Source organism: Gekko japonicus, unplaced genomic scaffold (assembly GCF_001447785.1).
Source record: "Gekko japonicus isolate JY-2015 unplaced genomic scaffold, Gekko_japonicus_V1.1 scaffold1446, whole genome shotgun sequence".
Taxonomy (NCBI): domain Eukaryota; kingdom Metazoa; phylum Chordata; class Lepidosauria; order Squamata; family Gekkonidae; genus Gekko; species Gekko japonicus.
This window is the reverse complement of record NW_015164714.1, coordinates 109140-128325: the sequence shown is the minus strand read 5'-3', so window position 1 is coordinate 128325 and position 19186 is coordinate 109140. Positions and strand designations below refer to the sequence as shown.

The 19186-nt window shown below is 44.5% G+C and overlaps 1 protein-coding gene across 1 annotated transcript in view; it reads right to left on the bottom strand.

Annotated features, from left to right (window-relative positions):
* Positions 1 to 19186, bottom strand: part of LEKR1 (leucine, glutamate and lysine rich 1) — a 108047-nt gene that overhangs the window by 16429 nt on the left and 72432 nt on the right. The window contains exons 6-7 of the mRNA XM_015409552.1: positions 14088 to 14291; positions 9318 to 9399 (exon numbers count right to left, since the gene is read on the bottom strand). Coding sequence (XP_015265038.1) covers positions 9318 to 9399; positions 14088 to 14291 — 286 coding nt within the window. The remainder of the gene's footprint in view (positions 1 to 9317; positions 9400 to 14087; positions 14292 to 19186) is intronic.

Sequence of the window (19186 nt, the reverse complement as noted above, 5' to 3'; positions counted from 1 at the left end):
GAGCGGGTGCGGTGCTCGGGCGCTGTGAGCGAAGAGGCGGCGGCGAACGCGGTGCCCTGCTGCGAGGTGAAGCGTGGTGAAGCGGCGTGGCGATATGCGGCCGAGGGTTGACGGAGCGAGGTGCTGAGCGATGGAGCGATGATCCCGGCGGCGGCAGGTGGCGGCGGTGACGATTGGTGCTCGGTGCTGCAGGGTCTCCTCCGGGTCTGTTCAAGAAGGGTAGAATTCCATCCTCGTCGCCAGTGAAAAGTACTCGGAAACGTTGAGTGATTCAGCAAAGAGTACTTTATTAAATCAAGAACAAGACAGGGAACCCCGGCACGCAGGCCGGTATATATGCCCAGAACCCACCACCAAAACACACCCCCTAGTGACCCTATAGGTTATTTACAGTGGCCGAGAGTCTCATAGGCTCTCGGTCGCGGACCTTGCCCTCTGGTTGGTGCGGGCTACGATCCGCTCTGCTATTGTTCTCATGGAACGAAGCTTTGGACTTGTGCGCGACCGCATGGCCCAACGGTCACGCACGTGGCAATACGGATACATTACATTTCCAAAAGAACCTGTTGCGACGGCTTTGTGTTGCTTAAAAAGACAGTCAATGAGGTGGGCAATGAACGATCTAACTCTGTGGCCCTGCCTAAAGAGCTGCCTGATGGGATTCAAAGATTTGATACGGGAACCCAAATGTTCCAGGATGACCTTGGCCATCAGAGTGTCATGTCTATTGGCACTAGAGGAGGAGCACAGAAAGAGTTTGGAGCTTGGACTTAGGCTGTGGTCACACGGGCACAGTAATTCCGCTTTGTTCCCGCTTTAATTTAATCGGGAATATTTTTCTTCGGGACGGGCTGATTAGATGCAGCCGGCCCCTCTCTGCCACCACCCGCTCGCCTGAAAATCCTTCCCCTCTCTCCGCCCGCCTGTCCGCTCACCTGCCAGCCCACTCGGGCGGCCCAGGAGATAGCTTGAGGACTCAGCGGCACTTCCTGAATCTCTCCCAGCAGGGGAAAAGCCTGGCAAAGACCAACGGCCCTGAGATCCCAGCAGGGTCCACTCCACAAAAGCCCTCCCCCCCGCAGCCGCTGCCAAACCCAAGGGCGCACGAAACCGCTGCCTCGTGCTCCCTGCGCCACCACCGCCTCCTCTTCCACCTTCCCTCCCTTCCAAAGCCCGCCGCAGCAGCTGCTGTTGTCGCCCGGAGCACCTTGCAGAGGACTTTGCTCGTCCGCCCGGCTCAGGCAGAAGCCTGGGGGGGGATCTCATTGTGGGGGGAAACGGTCAGACGGCCCTAATCGCAACCATTGCGATCGATGGCTGTCCAGATAGGTGAAATCGCGCGTTCAAAGAGCGAGTACAAGGAAAACACATGTTCCAACGGGTGTCAGAAAACGCGGATAAAAAGACGGGAAACCGCGGGACTAAGCCCGCTTCGGTGCGGGAGGCGGGTTTGCCGATATGAACAGGAAATTTTAATGCGCGAGGGATCAGCAGCGAAGCCCGCACTAAATGTCCGTGTGACCTGACCCTTAGGGAGATTTAAGGCCAGGAGATACATAACTGGATATTCCGATTTTTTTTTAGTTCAGTGGCACCTTTAGGTAGGACCAACAAAATTTTATTCAAGGTATGTGCTTTCGTGTGCACACCTTGAATTAAACTTTGTTGGTCTTAAAGGTGCCACTGAACTCAAACTTTGTTCTACTGCTTCAGACACAGATATCCTGATATTTCCTTTCAAAGTGAAAGGCAGGTGTGCGGGAAAGGCCTGCAACTGGGGTTGTGGAGCCATGGGAGGGTTTAATCCTCTCCCCTATACTGGGGCGAGGGAAGACAGGCATGAACCAATGGAAACTTTTCCCTAGCTCCACAGCCCCAAGTCCATCAGGGCCCCCAGAGATGTAGTTGTCCTGACTTGGATGGCCCAGGCTAGCCTGATCTCGTCAGATCTTGGAAGCTAAGCAGGTTGGCCCTTGTTAGTGTTGGGATCGGAGACCACCAAGGGATTCCAGAGAGAGGAAAAGGCAAACCACCCATTTGTCTCTTGCCTTGAAAACCTGTAGGCCAGCTGCAACTTAATGGTCCTAACACATTAGTTGTTGCAGATATTTCGGGCTGTATGGCCGTGGTCTTGGCATTGGTCCTAACACACACAAACACAGAGATTCAGTTCAGGCTGAAAGAAAACACAGAGGAATCCAGTCACAGATCTGTGCAATTGGCAGCATGATCCTCAGACACACAGAATTTGGAACTATGAGCTGACTGGAGGTGAAGTATCTTGGGGTACAAGAGCTCTCTGGAAATCTGTTGATGGACTAATAGGTTTGCCCCACGGGAATATCTGTGCGCCTCTGCTACATTCTGCTTGTGCATCTGTAGATAAAACAAATATTACAAATACAGTTGCATTTCCAGCGCTCAATCATCCAGTAGAGACTGGAGTTGGCAAAATTACACTTGAAGTGGCTCACCACTTGAGAGGAGGGGGGAGTAGGCAGCAATATGTTTTCAGAATGCTTAAACTGCTTTCAATGGTTTTACTTGGATAGTATCTCAAAAGGTGAGTTATTGAAATTAACGGAGTGCAGACAAAATTGTGATCTCATTACAGCAGCTTTCTAACCAAATGAATATTCTCAAGCCTTCAAGGGATTTAAATATGTGTTATAGACATGATAGAGATCACTCTTTCTCCAATATAAATATTAATCACCTAATTCTGATCTCTCTCTCTTTTTAAAAAAGTGCAGTTCTTTTATAGACCACGTTTTGCCATGTCTAACTAATTTCATGAAAAAAGTGTGCTGAAACTATGTAAGGCATTGCAAAAGGTGGTTTGGGAAAGTCAGAACCATACTGTGAGCATGGGAGAGGGCTACAGTCTGTGGGGGGCACTTGTGCACGATTAGCTACCCTTTTACAGAAAGGTTTTAACAGGCCTGCTTATTCAAATGCTTGAGTCTCACAATAGCTGGCTCTCTTCCTTGGAGTACCTTCAGGAGAATAGTTCCTTCACTGCTTCCCTTTTGGAAATGTCTTCCATGGAATCTCTTCTCCCTAATTCAGACTCAGAGACCGATTCCCCACAAGCCGCTGTGCCGCCCCCGCTCTTCCCTTTCCCCAGATTTTAAGCATCAATTTCCCACTACTTGCTGCACGGCCACATTTTGACCCGCAGCTTCGCCCGATTTCCCCCACGTCTTCTCAATCCTGTTTTTTGAAGATCGAAAAGACACAGGGGAAATCGGGTGAAGCTACGGGTCAAAATGTGGCCGTGCAGCAAGCAGTGGGAAATTTACAAATACGATGCCAGACAGGAGTCCTTTCCCAAGTCCTTTTCCCTAAAGTTGAAATGTCCCTCTCTTCAGCTTCTAAATTCTGGTACTCCTCAAGGAGACAAAAAAGTTGGTAACAGTGTTGGTACATATTTCTAGAATGTGATACCTGTAGGCATTAAAAGTTTCTTTAGTAGAAAACAGGTATGGGATCATGCAGTGATAGGAAGAAGCATGTGCTCAGATGGGGAATGCTCACAACCGTAGATTAACTCTTCAGGGGAAGGGCAGAAGGGGCAGTCAGGACTCCAGCTTCTAAGTTAGAGGGGGTTTTTAGCCTGGGGAAATATATGTGCAGAGCCAATTTGTACATGCTTCCTCTTATCCATTGAGGACAAAGTGTTTTTTCTACCTGGACATCATCTCAATGCAGGGGAAAAATTAGCTTTCACCATAATCAGTGAAGCATGGAACGAGTTTTTTGCCTTGAGCCTTGGGTCAGGAAGTAGCCCTAAGTGTTTATAACGGCCAGCCTAGTTTGCAAACAGAATTCTCTGACAAAGGGAGCTGAAATGAATTTTGACAGTCCTGACATCCTCCGGAAGCTACCCTGTGGATGAAAATGTGTCCCATTTAGCTAATGCCTGAAATCACAGTAACTAGTAAGCCAGAATAATGAACATCCTGCAAGATACTTCTCTCTGATCCCGTTCAAGTTGCATAGCAACTATTGATTTTTTTTTGTGTGTAAAACATTTTAATAACCCAAATGCATCTAATAGTAGAACACCACTTTAAACAACTCAGATTTTTACTCCTGATTTAACAAACACATGGATGGAAAGAATTATTACTATTTTTTAAAAAAAACACAGAGAACATTGTATGCCTATGTAATGGCACAGTGACCCAAGAAAAAGGCGACAACGTCTCTTTGCTCTGATGAGAGCGTTTTCGGAACACTTGACATTCAGCACATTTTAATAGCTGTTAGCAAATATGTAACTGCTGTCTCCTATTTCTATTAGTTCTTTCTCCTGTTTAAATGTCAAGCTGCACAACAGATTCTGATTGTGCAAACAGACTGACCTCATGCTAAAATTACATCCTACATGTGAGAAATTTGGTTGTTTAAGACAGCTTGATCTATGTATTAGTAAAAACCTAAAATTATGTCATGACAAGTATAATCTATGAAAGGAAAGGTCTGAGTGTTTGAGAGCCAGACACTGAGAATTGAGGGTTAATTACTAGTCGTAAGTAAACAGTAAAACTAGATTTTCAATACATGAAAGGTTTTAAAAGCAGAAGTGAAGACCCCCTCATTCTAGTCCCCCCCCAGCACAGAAGGCAGATAACGATGGTTCACACGTTCATCAACGTCACCTGATGGAAACTAGCATCCAATAGTGATGCGCGTCTATGAACATTGCTGGTCAAATATATAACAATACATCCCTGAAAACACAATGTGGTCTGATGAAATCAGTTCATACATCCAAGTTGAAAGTCATCAAGTGAGGAGTAAAGTTGGGGTTGTGGCTCAGTGGTAGAACATCTGCTTGGCATGCAGAAGGTCCCAGTGTCAGCTATGCTGCCATGAGGGTGCTGTATGTTGCTAATTGCTGTGCATTCCTTCCCATGCACTTAATTGCTTCTTTGCTGTAATGCATATATCTCAAGGCCACTGGAGGAGTTGATGTGTCTAGGTTTCATGGGAAGCTTCTTACGTTCCCCGCTTCTGCAGCCGTTAGAATTCTGGCAAATGCCCGCACGCGGGAGCCCTTCTAATTGGGCACTACGTGGGGGGTGTGCATATGAATGCCCCATATCCTATTATGTGCATAGGTAACCCGCCATTCCTCACAGTGTTCATGTTACTGCATCTATAGCTTTTCAATAAAAGTAAAAGCTTCCTGGAAGCGTGTACTTCGTTGTTTTGCTGTGGATCCTGACACCCAGGTTCAATCCCTAGTATCTCCAGTTAACAGGATCAGGCAGTGAGTGATATGAAAATACTCTGCCTGAGACCCTGGACAGTTGCTGCTAGTCTGAATAGACAATATGGACCTTGATGGCAGCTTCATGTATGTAAGAGTAACAAAGCTATAAGAAATTATGGGTAATATATACATGTGTGAACTGCCCAACAAGGCTTATAAATCACCATTTAACAGATCTGTTTTGTGAACTGTCTACACAAATATGCTTTCTTTCTTTCATTCATTCATCCATTAAGAAAAGAGGAAGAAGAAGAGTTGGTTTTATACCCCGCTCTTCACTACCCAAAGGAGTCTTGGAGTGGCTTACAAATTGCCTTCCCTTCATCTCCCCACAATAGACACCCTGTGGGATAGGTGGGGCTGAGACAGTTCTAAGAGAATTGTGACTGATACGAGGTCACCCAGCTGGCCTCATGTAGAGGAGTGGGGAAGGAGGAGTGGGGAAGTTTTCCAGGACCTCCTGATGGCACCTGGTATTTTTGGCCGCTGTGTGACAGAATGTTGGACTGGATGGGCCATTGGACTGATCCAACATTGGCTTCTCTTATGTTCTTACGTTAGAGTCCACTGCTCTTAACCACTACACCAAACTGCTATGGTTATCTGTGTGTACAGATCTCCTCTGTACTTAATGGGAGTCAGACATAATTTTTTTTCTTCTGTCAGAATCTGCCGATCAGCCCTGGAGTTCAACATCCTTAGCTTATGTAACAGCCCACAAAATGTATGCACTTTCTAAGTGACGACATGTGATCATCCAAGCAAAAATTCTCACCCATTTCTGCCTCATCCATCCATACAAGGCACAGCCATTCTCCATCACGCTAACAAATATAGTACACATCAAAGTGCTTCAGTGAACCTCTTCAGTGAGTTCACCGTATAGATGTTTATTACTTAATGGGTCAGGAGAGTGGTTGGCCAGCTGTGCAACTGCAGTAGGCTCATGCCTTGTCTCCCTGCTCCTATGCAGTATTGTTCATGCTAGATGATGATGAGATAGAAAAATCAACCGAACTTTGCCACCCTATGAACAGATGGAGTTGGATCTTGCCACGTTTTTCACTGATGCAAGAGGAAACATGGGCTCCTTTAGATTCCCCCCCCCCCCGACTATGCTGGGAACCATGGGACAGGGTTGCCATGAGGAGAGGAGTCAGGCGGCATCGTCTCCCTTTCCTCTTGCACCAGCAAAAAAGCTGGTAGGATCCAACCCACCAAGTACGTCTCTTGTGTTATGTATTTATGCTGACATATGTATGCTGATTCATGCAGCAATCCATATTCAGTATTACTGCTGGCAAGATTTTAGGGCATGATTTTGAACATGAGTGCATAACGCATCTCGATGTGCGTGGAAAACATACACAAGGACTGTCTCAGTGAGGTGATGTATGGATTTGATTGCACAAGTTAAGTGGACAGGAAAAGAATTGAGGACTGGCACAGACACTCTTGGGTTTCACAAGTTTTTTTTGCGAAAGCTGCACCTGTAGAATTTCTATATGGACATTCACTATGCTTGTTGCTGTGACGATGTTTATATATTATGTGACAAAGTACACATGAACGCACATGAAGATGCCTCATATTGAATCAGACCATTAATCCATCAAAGTCCGTACTGGCAACAGCTCTCCTGAGTTGCAGTTAGAGGTCTTTCACATCACTTACTACCTGATCCCTAACTGGAGAAGTGAGAGATTGAACCTGGGACATTCTGCATGCCAAGCAGATGCTCTACCACTAAGTCACGGCCCCTCCCCAAATGGTGGTGCGGGGACTGTACCTCTTACAGTTTGGTGTAGTGGTTAAGTGTGCGGACTCTGATCTGTGAGAACCGGGTTTGATTCCCCACTCCTCCACTTGCACCTGCTGGATGACCTTGGGCAAACCATAGTTCTGTCAAAGCTGTTCTCTCAAGGGCAGTCCTTGAAAGAGCTCTCTCAGCCCCACCCACCTCACAGGGTGTCTGTTGTGGGGAGGGGAAGGGAAAGGAGTCTGTAAGCCACTCTGAGACTCCAAGTGAAGGGCGGGGTATAAATCCAATCTCTTCTTCTTCTTACAAATGTGTCAGACAGAATTTAACTGCATGGCCTAGAGGGAAGGCCACTTTCGGGCACATCTCCATGGGCCATTTCTCCCCGGCCCATTCCAGCTCCAATTTCATATCCTGCTTCTATAGTGACATCGCAGCACCAGGGGCAGGAGGAGTGGGGGGGGGGCAGAGGAAGGAGAGGCCTGCCACTATTATCACCTGCTTTCTCAAACTTCCATAGCATTTGGATTTTAAAAAATAACCATTGTACATCTGGATAGCACCATCCACAGTCTGTGGCCATTTGCATAATGACTCTGCTATGGCATTATGTCAAAAACCACACAAACAAAAGCCGTTTAAAATAACTTCATGCCCCAAACAAACTTTTCCATTAGGCAGCGTCTCCCCTTCCGGATCTCATTCCCCAGATCAGTGGGTCTGCTTTGACAGCTGGGGCTTCCTCTTGTGCATCTGGCTGAGCAGGCAGTGGCTATTTTTTTTTTTTTTTGGTGATGACTTTTTAGAAAGCTTAGGTCACCTACCATGCTTATGTAAATAACTAATCCTTGCTTCAATGAAAGTTCTAAATGGGGAACTCTCCTATCTCATAAATCCTTTCCCCAGACCAGTTAGGACACAACCCCTGGAATGATATTGAATTTGTACAGGAACACACACACGGACATATTTGGGGCGTGGGGAAAAACTTGTCACAAACTTATGAAGCTTCAAAATGAACGTAATTTTAAAAACTTCTATATTTGAGTCATTTTATAATTGATTTCTAGAAATCTCGACAATCCAGGTTTGATTCCTCCATGCCAGATTTCAGGCTGACAGAACCAGTTGTCTAGATTTTGTAATGAACAGAGTGTTCACACTTCAGAAGGGCAGAACTCTGGTCAACTGGTGTGCCTTAATTAAAAGAACCACTCCTGTGGCTGCATAATGAGGGTGATCGCTGCTGCAAAAGTCCTCAAAATGCTCAAGGAACTTTAGCTATATGTTTGTGTGTGGGGGGGGGGAGACACATCAAATGCAGCCTCTTCACTGTGACAAAGCACAGAAGAGTAAGTTTTCCACTGCTGTATTTGAATTCAAGATTTTCCTGCAATGCCATTATGAGTTTGCTACATGCAATTAAAAGAAGTTTGCAGACTGGTTAGACATTAAAATAGTTGAAACCATTAACATTAAAGTAATTAACATATGCCCTAACCTTTCTCCTTTTTCTATCTAGACATGTCAGAACATCTGATCTCAGCTTTGGTGTTTGTACATGTGTGGTGAATCCAAGCCTTTTATATAGGTTAAGTGGTTTCCATCACCCCCCCTTTTTTTTAGAGATTCCTTGATTATTTAGCCTCACCTATGATCTGAGAAGAACAGCTGCAGTCATTCTGACTTATTTCCCCTGTTGCTATTACAGATTATATTAATAGCATAATTTATGGGATGGGAAAGAACCTGCTTGTTTCTCAGGTGCATTTCCTGGAAGCAAGTCTATCTGAAATCTTGTTCATGAACAGACTCATTAGCTAGATATGAGGAACAATTAATCAAAAGATGCGTTATCATTCCAGGTTTCACTTTTACCGAAATTGATGAATACCTTTCTATTCCATCTGCCATTTGGAGTCCATCACTGAAAAAGTTCACTGTGTATTTTGTGAAGCTTGTTCCATTTATTGCTAATAATTAATAGTTTTATGGTGTTTTAGGGGTTATTTTTTAACCGCTTTTACTTGTTTTATGAAATGTTTACTGTTTAACATCATTCACTGTCCTGAGAGTTTGTGTGTAGCTCCACATGCCCAGGATAAATTCTCATAAATAAATATTCTCTTGTTGACTAACCTTGATTTTGTACAAAGAATTCTGAAGCATAGCAGAACAGAAGCTGTTAAGAAACTGCTGCCGGATGCGTTTGCCTGACTACTGACTAGAGCGAAAGAAAACAAATAAACATAGTGATGACTGGAAATTCATTATTACCTTTTTCTGCCAGTTCTTTTCCTTCATCACCTTCTGTCTTAATGTTTCCTGTAGCTGCTTCATTCTGTTCTGATGGGACTCCCTAAACATAACAAATATCCATGAGCAACAGATAACCAACGTATATTTTATTCAAGCAGGAAGGAACTGCTGCTGAGAACTGAGCTACGTCTGTGGTTCTTGAACTTTGGAAACCTACGGAGATACGTTTTGATTTAGGTTGTTTCATGGATACCATGACCCCTCTACTTCTCCCCCACCAGTGTCACCTGTTCCTTCACCCTCCTTTCTTCACCTACCTGCCACTTGTGCAGGTGTTAGGCAAAGTGTGTCCTCCTCAGCCACCTCCCAGCCCTTTTCAAAGCAAACATGGCAAGTCACACATGCCCCCATGTTGGTTACCTCCGCCACTGTCCTGGACATTTCAGGCCAGTTACTACCCCTGTCTAATGTGGCAGGTGGCATCTTAAATGCAAGCAGATCCCTCCTCTCCATTCATTCTAGCAAGACAGAGGGGGAAAACTTGCAGACTCTGTGGAGTATCCTCATGGACACTCAATTGTCTGTAGACCCTAGTTTGAGAATTACTGTCCTAGATGATGAGATTTCTCCTTTAACTTGCAATTCACCCACAGTGCATGCTGTTCTCTTTTTCATTGCTCTTGTTTGCTGTGATTGCAATGCACGGAGTAACCCTGTTAGGGACGGCATGCGCCACATTATATTAGTATTACAAATGTAGTATTACAAACGTGCAGTTTTCTATATGGATAACTCATTTATTTGTGACGATTTGCAGTTCATGACTCAATAAAAATGTGTGCAACAAATAAAAATAGAAATAATGATTAGCGTTGGATACAGGACAACAATGAATTTTCTTGCATTTTAAAATTAGGACCTCTAACAAGTTTGTGATATTTTGTCTGAAGGACGGCATGGCAGCTGTCATTCAGAACCAGGGACAATCACAGCACAGGAGGGAGGAGTGCCATTTGCCCTGGGCCTCAAGCTCAAAGGACACCTCAAATTTAGACACTTGATAAACTTTGGGCATTGGTAAGTTTTGCAACTTGACACCCTTTTTTGATGCCTCATTAATAATGTTTCAGGCTGTTGTAGGAGTTACTGACATAATGCAAAGTGTCTTGGAGCCCCGTGCAAATGCTAAGTGTTATTAAGGTATTAATGCCATGTTATTAATGCCATGCTCAGTCCTGTCTGAGCATGATCATGTGACTGTTAAACTACAGCATCGGCTCAGAGAGCACGTTGTACCCTGGATCATGGACGCTGGAGGATGGACTGATGCTTTTCGTCTTGCCCTGCAGACCACAGGATCCCTGGGTGGCCATTCTGGTATAGCGTATTTTAAGCAAGCGCAGGGGATTCCAACCGCTAGCATATGCCAATCAGGCAGAGAGGAAGGGACACTGCGTGAAGAAGGTCAGTGGTGTGGCTGTGCCTACAAAGCACAACCCATAGGGCAGAACTTTATCCACGACCAGTGTTCCCTCTAAGCTGAGTTAGTGTGAGCTAGCTCACAGTTTTTTAGCCTCCGGCTCACATATTTTTGTCTTAGCTCAGACAGTATGGCTCCAGAGCAGACTAATTTATGCAGCAACCAAATCGCTCGCTCACAACTTTAATGCCAGTAGCTCACAAAGAAGAATTCTTGCTCACAATTCACAGCTTAGAGGGAACATTGTCCACGACACCAAGCTACCACACCCAGATTTGGTCTTGTGACTGAGCCCTGATTTCATTATCTTTATCGTTCCTACTTCACTGTGTTCACAAGGCACGCAGGCCAGGAGCCAACATGCCCAACCCCAATTAGTTCAAAATAAGTAGTAATTTGGATACAATTTATCTCTCACACTAATACCTCTCAGAGGCCATCTGTCATGCCAGGAAGGAGGAAATGTTTATTGTTTAGACTTGGGAGCATTCTGTGACCTGCAGAGCTTTCTGGGTGTGTTACTCTGAGGAGGTTTCCCCTGATGTAAAGGAAACAGGTGGGATTAGGGAATACTTGGTCTAATGAAAATGCCATTAAGAATATCAGAAGAGCCCAGCTGGGTCAGACCAGTGGTCCATCTTGTCCAGCAACCTGTCTCAAGTAGTGGCCTCTGGACAGCCAATAACAGGGCATAGATGCTTGCTGAGGCCTTCCCCTGATGTTGCCTCTTGGCACTAGGATTCAGATGTTTATTGCCTCTGAATGTGGAGGTTCCCTTTAGTCACCATAGCTGATAGACCTGTCCTCCATGAATCTGTCTAATCCCTTTTCAAAGCTCTCTATGCCTGCGGCTTGAAACAATGCCGGGAAAATGCAGCTGTGATTCAAAGGCAGGCTCCACATTGCATAGAGATATTCTTCAGAGTAGGAGCTGGCAAAATGTCATATATAACTTTAACTTGTATGCCTTAATTTCTAAGGGCTCAAATTCAGAAAATTTTTCCCTCAAAAGCCTTGACATTTTTAGTCACTTAATAGAGGGAATGGATCTGAATGCGTCCAGTTTCCCCCCCATACCAAGTAGCATGAATCAAGCAGAAAGCAGTCCAGAAGACCAACTGCAGCTGCCACTTGGGCAAATCAAGTCTGCCCAGTGAATGATGGCTGAGAACTCCACTGTAGGTCAAACCCTCTTTTCACACCATCAAATGACTGAAAGTTAACTCTCAGTAGAAAAAGAACACACGGACTAAATCCACCCTATTTTACCTATATTGTGAATCACTCTGAAAGTCGTAAAAGAGCAGAACAGTGGCGTGTATATGTGTGTGTGTGTGTGTGTGTGTGTGTGTGTGTGTATAATAAAAAAGTAAAGGTCTCCTGTACTGTACTACATAAGTTAGCAGCATCACCTGACTGGGACACAGTCTGAAAACCTTAATCACCGATAAGGATCCTCAAATTAAAGTACCCTTTGGGGTCTATGCAAAACCTACTATGAATGGATACCAGAACGGCCGTTGTTTTAATAAGGCTTATGTGTTACTATAACAATTTTTAACACTGCCATGTTATATATTTCAGCTGAATTAAATGCTGATGCTATGATCTGGTCCCAATGTTAACAGTTTTCCCCAGAAGAATACACACTGCATTGGAATGCATAATCTACGTGGAGGCTTCCACATAAGTATTCTCCTGGGAAGGAAAAAAGGTTCTGTTGAAATCAGTCTTGCAGATGAATACCTGAAGAATGTTAATTGTTTTCTGCATGTAGCACACCACATCATTCAGGAAAACTCCTAATGGCCTCAGCATGAAAAAAATTAAGGCTCAGTCATCTCTGTGCAGAGGCTGCTTGTGGATGTGGGAGCTTTGATACACACATGGGAGCTTCCATACCTGCCAGCGCAATGTTAGGGACAACCCTTCAGGCAAATCCATACTATACCCCCCCCCCAAAAGGGGGGGGGGGGGGGGGGATGACTTTAAAACAGATAGCTGGAAAAAACAAACACATCCTAACATTGTAACTCCTGAGAGCTTACCCAAATAATTATATTGCTCATTATTCACTTGCACCATCAGAGGTTCATATGACCAAAATGGAAGCACCTGCAGCCCTGGTCTGTAAATAGATTCAGGTGGTATGAAGCAGCAGAACAAAGTTTGAGTCCAGTGGCACCTTTAAGACCAACAAAGTTTAATTCTGGGTATAAGCTTTCGTGTGCATGCACACACTTCATCAGATAATGACTTTGTTGGTCTTAAAGGTGCCACTGGACTCAAACTTTGTTCTTTGTCTGTAAACGTTATTTTAAATGTTAGTTCACCACTTACCAGGAAGTAACAGCAAGCTCCTCTCACAGGATAGCATGTTTAGAACAGGTAGGGGGGAAATGGTATAAACTGTAGGTTTTTTGGAACAAAATAGAAGAGTAATACAATTTTCACAACAGAATAGTGTATAGGACAGGACAGAACTGATGCAATGTTACTGGCTCACTGCTCAAGTTGTAAAGTAGAAGCCCCTAGTTCAAATCTCATGTTAGTCATGAACTCGCTTTAGGTAAGATACTATCTCATGTTCTGGGCATGCCCGTTAGCAATAGGGAACAGCAGTATTGACCCGCCTGATAGGGCTGTCACGGGCAGGCAATGAGGTGGAGAAAAACAATGCCCAAGGAGATGGGTCTGCTCGTCCTTGCTGGTGGCAGTGATACAGGACTCACTGGGATGCCACAGCAACAAGTGGCCCGCAGTACTTACTGCAGCTGCCACTGCCGGTTCTGCTGGCCACTCTCTGAACAATGTGCTTAACACAATGCTCCCTGCCTCTGCTGTCTTCCAGCAGCATTGGCTGGGAAGGATGCCTCTCCCTAGATTTCGATTCAGGAGTGATGGCACTTCCGTCTGCCCCACCTCACTGGCACTGCTGCAGGTCACTGTAGAGGTAACCTGCATAAAGCACTTCGGACATTTAAAGGCTTACTGCTACTGATTCCAACCATCGAGGTTTCGGCCAGCTACAGTTAAATTCGCTTGGAAGTTAACAAACTCTCTCTAAATCAGGCCGCTCTCGTTACTACTATATTGTTAAATATTGTTTCTCTCTTCTTATGTTAAAATATCACTCCTTTCACTGTTCAGTCATACACTGTGCTTCATAATGATTTCTTCCAGGTGTGAAGAACCACAAAAAAGTCAACTTGCAGGGGACTTTCGGTTCGATGACATTCTCAGAAAGAAAATCCTGGGCAGAACATCCTGTCCTATAATGCTACACATGACAAGTCATTTCTGATTACCTTTCTTGCTTAAGCATTACCACTTCTTCCTCTCGCTGCCTGAGATGATTCTTAATTGTTTCCAGTTCACTCTCCAAGCGGCTGGTTCTTTTTCTCAGGCCTTCTTCTTCCCTTTCTTTCTCAATCACTTCTTCCTGTAAACGTTTGCATACTTTTTGGCAGGCAAGCAAGGACTGCTCTTGCTCTTTCAGAGTATTAGTAAATCTAAAAGGGGGGGGGGGGAAAGACAGAAACAAAACCAAATGTCATAAGTGAAGCATCCAGAAACATACATAAAATATATTTTCATACGGGCCTTCCAGTAAATAGGAACATTATGCAAAGTGTGCGTCTGCATTTATAAATAACATAGTTTCATCAGTGTGAACTGAAGTACGATACAGATGAAGTATATGAAAGGGTAATAGGAACTCATGGATCACTGCCTTGTCGTGGCGAGGGGGCTTGCGCAGTTCAATGAAGCTGTGGGCTATGCCGTGAAGGGCCACCCAAGACGGACAGGCCACAGCAGAGAACTCAGACCAAGCGTGATCCACCTGGAGAAGGAAATGGCAACCCACTCCAGTATGTTTGCCAAGAAAACCCCATGGACAGTATCAAAAGGCTAAAAGATATGACGCCGGAAGATGAGCCCCTCAGGTCGGAAGGTGTCCAATATGCTACTGAGGAAGAGCAGAGGACAAGTACAAGTAACCCCAGAAAGAGTGAAGCGGCTGGGCCAAAGCCGAAAGGACGCTCAGTTGTGGATGTGTCTGATGGTGAAAGGAAAGTCCGATGCTGCAAAGAACAATACTGCATAGGAACCTGGAATGTAAGATCTATGAATCAAGGTAAGCTTGACGTGGTCAAAAATGAGATGGCAAGACTGAACATCGATATCCTAGGAATCAGTGAACTAAAGTGGACAGGAATGGGCGAATTTAACTCAGAAGACCATTATATCTACTACTGTGGCCAGGAATCTCGTAGAAAAAATGGTGTGGCCTTTATAGTCAACAAGAGAGTGCAAAAGGCAGTACTGGGATACAATCTCAAAAATGACAGAATGATTTCTGTCCGATTCCAAGGCAAACCATTCAACATCACAGTAATCCAAGTCTATGCCCCAACCACTGATGCAGAAGAGGCTGAAGTGGACCGGTTCTATGAAGACCTACAACACCTCCTAGAACTAACACCAAAAAATGATGTCCTCATCATCATAGGGGACTGGAATGCTAAAGTAGGAAGTCAAAAGGTAACTGGAATAACAGACAAGTTTGGCCTTGGAAAGCAAAATGAAGCAGGGCAAAGGTTAACAGAGTTTTGTCAAGAGAACACACTGGTCATAGCGAACACCCTTTTCCAACAACCTAAGAGGCGACTCTACACATGGACATCACCAGATGGGCAACACCGAAATCAGATTGACTATATAATTTGCAGTCAAAGATGGAGAAGCTCTATCCAGTCAGTAAAAACAAGACCTGGAGCTGACTGTGGTTCAGATCATGAGCTACTCATTGCAAAATTCAGACTTAAACTGAAGAAAATTGGGAAAACCACGAGGCCATTCAGGTTTGACCTAGATCGCATCCCTGATGAATATACAGTAGAGGTGAAGAATAGATTCAAGGGTCTGGATTTGATAGATAGAGTGCCTGAAGAACTATGGACAGAGGTTCGTGACATCGTACAGGAGGCAGCAATCACCACCATACCAAAGAAAAAGAAATGCAAGAAAGCAAAATGGCTTTCTGATGAGGCTTTACAAATAGCAGAGGAAAGAAGGAAAGCGAAAGGCAAAGGCGAAAAGGAAAGATTTACCCAACTGAACGCAGATTTCCAGAGAACAGCAAGGAGAGATAAGGAGGCCTTCCTGAATGAACAGTGCAAAGTAATAGAAGAAAACAATAGAATGGGAAGGACTAGAGATCTCTTCAAGAAAATTGGAGAAATCAAGGGAGCGTTCCATGCAAAGCTGGCCATGATAAAGGACAAAAACGGTAGGGACCTAACAGAAGCAGAAGAGATTAGGAAAAGATGGCAAGAATACACAGAAGAACTATACAAGAAAGACCTCAATGTCCTTGACAAACACGACGGTATAATCACTGACCTTGAGCCAGACATCCTGGAATGTGAAGTTAAATGGGCCTTAGAAAGCATTACTAACAACAAAGCTAGTGGAGGTGATGGTATTCCAGCTGAGCTATTCAAAGTCTTAGAAGATGATGCTGTTAAAGTTCTGCACTCCATTTGCCAGCAAATTTGGAAAACGCAACAGTGGCCACAGGATTGGAAAAGATCAGTATACATTCCAATCCCAAAGAAGGGCAATGCCAAGGAATGTTCAAACTATCGCACAATTGCACTCATATCACACGCTAGCAAGGTCATGCTCAAGATCCTACCACTGTCTAACCATCTCATCCTTTGCCGTCCCCGTCTTCTTTGACCTTCAATCTTTCCCAGCATCAGGGTTTTCTCCAGTGAGTGCAAACATGTCTTTCAAATGCCGGGAAAGATGCCTGGCTTTAAAGTTTGATGCGAACGTATCAAGCAAGCTAGTACTGTGAAAGGGTCATTATGGCTCCTGATTCTGCCACTTTCTCCAGATACTTGGTGACATATCTCTGCAGGTCTGCTATTGGTTCACTGACTTCAGCCTTTGAGAAGTTCCTGGTGGTGATGCACTGTGCTAAAACTGATGCTGCTTTTGGAAGAGCAGTTCTTCAGAGCCTGTTTCTTCAAGACGACCTGCAGATAACATCAGGTACATGGCTCCCTAGTCATCAAATCACCGCAGACTGTGACTGCAGCCATGAAATTAAAAGACGCCTGCTCCTTGGGAGGAAAGCGATGGCGAACCTAAACAGCATGATAAAAAGTAGAGACATCACCCTGCCAACAAAAGTCCGCATGGTCAAAGCAATGGTATTCCCAGTAGTCATGTATGGCTGCGAGAGCTGGACTATAAGGAAGGCCGAGCGCCGAAGAATAGATTCTTTTGAACTATGGTGCTGGAGGAGACTCTTGAGAGTCCCTTGGACTGCAAGAAGAACAAATCAGTCAATCCTCAAAGAAATCAACCCTGACTGTTCCCTGGAAGGCCAGATAATGAAACTGAAGCTCAAATACTTTGGCCACCAAATGAGAAGGGAGCACTCACTGGAGAAGACCCTGATGCTTGGAAAGATTGAAGGTCAAAGAAGACGGGGACGGCAAAGGATGAGATGGTTAGACAGTGTCATCGATGCAACGAACATGAAGTTGAGCCAACTTCAGAGGACGGCAGAAGACCGGGAGGCCTGGAGAGAGCTCGTCCATGGGGTCGCGAAGAGTCGGACTCGACTGTGCGACTGAACAACAACAATAGGAACATAATTAGGATATAGTCATTATTGTGATGTTTTATACCGTAAGTGAAAAAAAATCAAGGGTTAAATCCTGTGTACTTTGAACACAATTGCACCTGTGGAATGGAAATTTCCTGCTTCCCCCTTCCCTCTACAATCTGCTGCGCTTCTTCAAACTTTGTTCTGGGGTTGGTGGAACTTCAGATACAGGGTGAGGGGCCAGGAGGGGATATGCAGCGTGTGTGGAAGGGGGCAGGGAATCTTGAAGGGCATGGGATCCACCCCTTAAGTGTTTTACCAAAGTCAAAAAAGAAAAGACAGACCTTACCTGCAGGTTCACAGTCTATAAGAGACAGAAATTCAAAGAAAAGGAAGGTGACACAATAAGAGCAGGAGATGATATGGGAATTTCTTTTTAAAAAACAGAGAAATAGCGCAAGCACAAGAACTTCAGATAACAAGGGGAAATGATTAAGAGAGTAAGCAAAACAGCTTTTAAAAAAGGATACAGTTTTCAAAATTTTAACAGCGTTGTTGCATTTGTCTCCAATTATAACCAATTATAACTTGTACCGAGATTCTGATCTTCCAATATCAGATTCCAGTTTTCGGAGTTCATTTTGATAGTCCTGGCCTTCTTTTGATGCCTTTCTAGAAAATAAAATTTCACATTACTAAGTTTTCTGGTTATAAAATCACTGTAAACTTCTCATGTGGTGACAAAGCTTCCTGGAGAGGCAGCATAAAAAAAAAATTCTGAACAAATACACTTCCATTTGACAAAATTTTAACACACTCCAGAGGAGTTTCTGTTTTATCCTGCAGCAACAAAATATCAGTGAGTTTTAGCATGCTTTTTTTGTGCTATGAAGGCTTAAGAGGAATGTTTAAAACTTTACTTGTTATTTCTTGATATCTGCAACTAGAAGGCACACAAATTGTATACCCTTCTCAGTCTGGCCATTCCCCCACTCTGTTTACGGACTGGCTCCACAGCACAGTTGATTCAATTCCACATAATTTTCACAGTCATAAAGACCAGTACGAATCGCTGGCAGTCTTCTTTTACCCCCTCTCCCAGTGCAAAAAAGAGAATGGAAATGGATTGGGTACATTTCTCCACTGGAGGGAAAGGAAGGGGAGATTTTCTCTAACCACCAAAAAAGGCTACGCTGGGGATCATGGGACCTGCACGTACAAAAGAAGAAGAAGAGAAGAAGAGATTGGATTTATACCCCGCCCTTCACTTGGAGTCTCAGAGCGGCTTACAAACTCCTTTCCCTTCCCCTCCCCACAACAAACACCCTGTGAGGTGGGTGGGGCTGAGAGAACTCTGACACAAACGGCTGTTTTTCAAGGACAGCTGTGCCAGAGCCTGTGACTGACCCAAGGTCACATCAGCAGGTGCAAGTGGAGGAGTGGGGAATCAAACCCGGTTCTCCCAGATTAGAGTCCACACACTTAACCACTACACCAAACAAAGCCATATTGTATGAGGGCTCTAGTGTGAGGGGATGGGTGAGACGGAGCGAAAAGGCTGACTGGAACCAGCCTATAGCATACAAGCAATAAAGTGACCTGTCCACACCACTGGCAGTGGAAAATCGGTGTTGCTGCTATTTTGTCCTGAATATTTCCTTTGGTGAAAAGGTGAGCTAAACAGAAATACAAAGGAACTGAAAAGTGTTGTTAAATGGAAGGGGCTGGAAAAGGAACTGAGGAAACAAGATTCAGAAAGAAAAAGTAGATAGAAAATAGTTT